Source organism: Pygoscelis adeliae, unplaced genomic scaffold (genome assembly GCF_000699105.1).
Source record: "Pygoscelis adeliae isolate BGI_AS28 unplaced genomic scaffold, ASM69910v1 Scaffold403, whole genome shotgun sequence".
NCBI lineage: Eukaryota > Metazoa > Chordata > Aves > Sphenisciformes > Spheniscidae > Pygoscelis > Pygoscelis adeliae.
The window spans coordinates 248,109-249,900 of NW_008824466.1; the positions used below are offsets into that span (position 1 = coordinate 248,109).

The window sequence follows — 1,792 nt, forward strand, 5'->3', positions numbered from 1 at the left end:
GAGCAGAGGTGGGAGGCGAAGCAGCGAGCCGTGCGCCGGAGGCGAGAGGCTGAGGCCGTGGAAGCCCTGGAGGAAGGTGAGGTGCTTTGGGATGCCGGCGGGGCAGGGACCGGCCGCCCCTCGCTGTGGGAGGGGCACACGGTGAAGAAACCCCGCTGGGTTTGGGGGATGAAGGAAGGACCCTGCGTCAATTTGGGTGGCGTGGGGAAGCACGGGACTCGCCGGGAAAAGCAGCCCTTACCCCCCCTTTTCTCCCCGGACAGGCAAGGACTACGAAGGCTATATCCCGCTGTGGTTTGAGCGCAAGGTGGATGCCGTGACGGGGGAGCTGATCTGCGTCTATAAGGGCGGCTACTGGGAGGCCAAGGACAAGCAGGACTGGAGTACGTGCCCCGACATCTTCTGAGCCGCTCTGCTCGCGCCGGGGTGGCCGTCCCCGTGCCTCAATTCACCGGGACAGACAGAGGGACAGTGAGGACACGCTGGCAGCGTCCCGCCAGCAGTTAACAGTGCAAATACATACACAGAGTCAATACGTGCAGAAATTTGAAAAGAAAATCTAAACAGGGATTCCAAACCTATTTTTTTACGCACTAATAAATAGCATCCTTTTTTTTTTTAATGATGGCTTTTTCAGCGACTAATTAGGAACGAGGATACGTGAATCTGGTCCGTTTTTAGCCTAGCATATTTATCTATATAAATTCAGCTATCAGGAGTTGCTGCCTATATCTTTCAGCGCCTTGGCTTTATCGGCTGAGACGTTGACTTCCAAAGATGCTCGCATTGTGGGGATGCCGTGCATTTGTGTGAGCTCTTTTCTTTGACATTATTTTTTTTTCCCCATTTGTGTGTGGACTTTATGGAAATTTTTTTTTTTTTTTTTTTTAAATCTGCTCCTGGTTCAGGTTCCTTCAAAGACGGACACGAACAGCTCTGTGTCCTGCTCAGAAAACTGTCTCCAGGGGCCGTGGCGCTTGATCCTGGAGGCTCTTGGTGGTTCCCGCAATGCCCAGTCTTCCCAGTAACACCAATTACGACATTTCAGCTGGTGACTTTTTTTTTTGACCTTTTTTTTTTTTAAAAAGAGGTGTTTCAGCAGATTCCCTGCAGTCTGCCGTGTTTAGTCAAGGCTTAGGGCTGTCTTTAACATGATGCTTTGTGAGAGTGATTTGAGTGAGGTTTGGTTTGGTTTTCCTGCAACCGCATCCGAAGGGGGGAGACGGCCTCGCCGAGGTTGGGAATGCCCAGCAGACACAGAGCAAAGAGGTCTGTAGACCAGCGATGCTCCGGGGTCCACGTACCGGCTCTCTCCCGCTCCGCCTCGCTGCAGCCCAGGGGCTGGCAGGAGCCTGGACCGCAGTACCGGGTTTGCAGGCGGTGTCTCCCTGCTGAGCTCTGCCCGAGGCCGGGAGGGAGGGGAGGGGAGAGATGCTGTGGTGCCGCTGGGACAGAGCCTGCCTGGGATGCAGCCTTGGTCCTGGGTCTCCCATCCCTGCGTCTTCCCCGTTAAGCCAGACAGGTCTGGTCCGCAGTCCCCCGGCACGGGGGGGTCACAGGCTGAGCCTGGAGGGCACCTCTGTAGCCTGGTGCCCAGCTCCGTTCCTTCTCCTCCCTCGTGGCCGGTCTCTCCCAGGAGCAGTTTCAGGTCACCACTAAAGCAGCCTGAGCACGGGGCCGGGGCAGCCCCACGTCCCCTGCTCACCCTCCGCCTTGCTGCAGCCCTGGACCCGCCGGGAGGAGCGGAGCAAGCCCTGCCGCTGATCGTCGAGGACCAGGAGCGAGCGGCGCT

At 56.9% G+C, this 1,792-nt stretch overlaps 1 protein-coding gene across 1 annotated transcript in view; it reads left to right on the top strand.

The window, feature by feature from the left end:
• LOC103914438 (oxysterol-binding protein 2-like) overlaps positions 1-1,772 on the top strand; it is a 35,302-nt gene extending 33,530 nt beyond the window's left edge. The window contains exons 12-13 of the mRNA XM_009321076.1: positions 7-76; positions 264-1,772. Coding sequence (XP_009319351.1) covers positions 7-76; positions 264-406 — 213 coding nt within the window. The 3' untranslated portion in view covers positions 407-1,772. The remainder of the gene's footprint in view (positions 1-6; positions 77-263) is intronic.
• Positions 1,773-1,792: the final 20 nt, after the last annotated feature.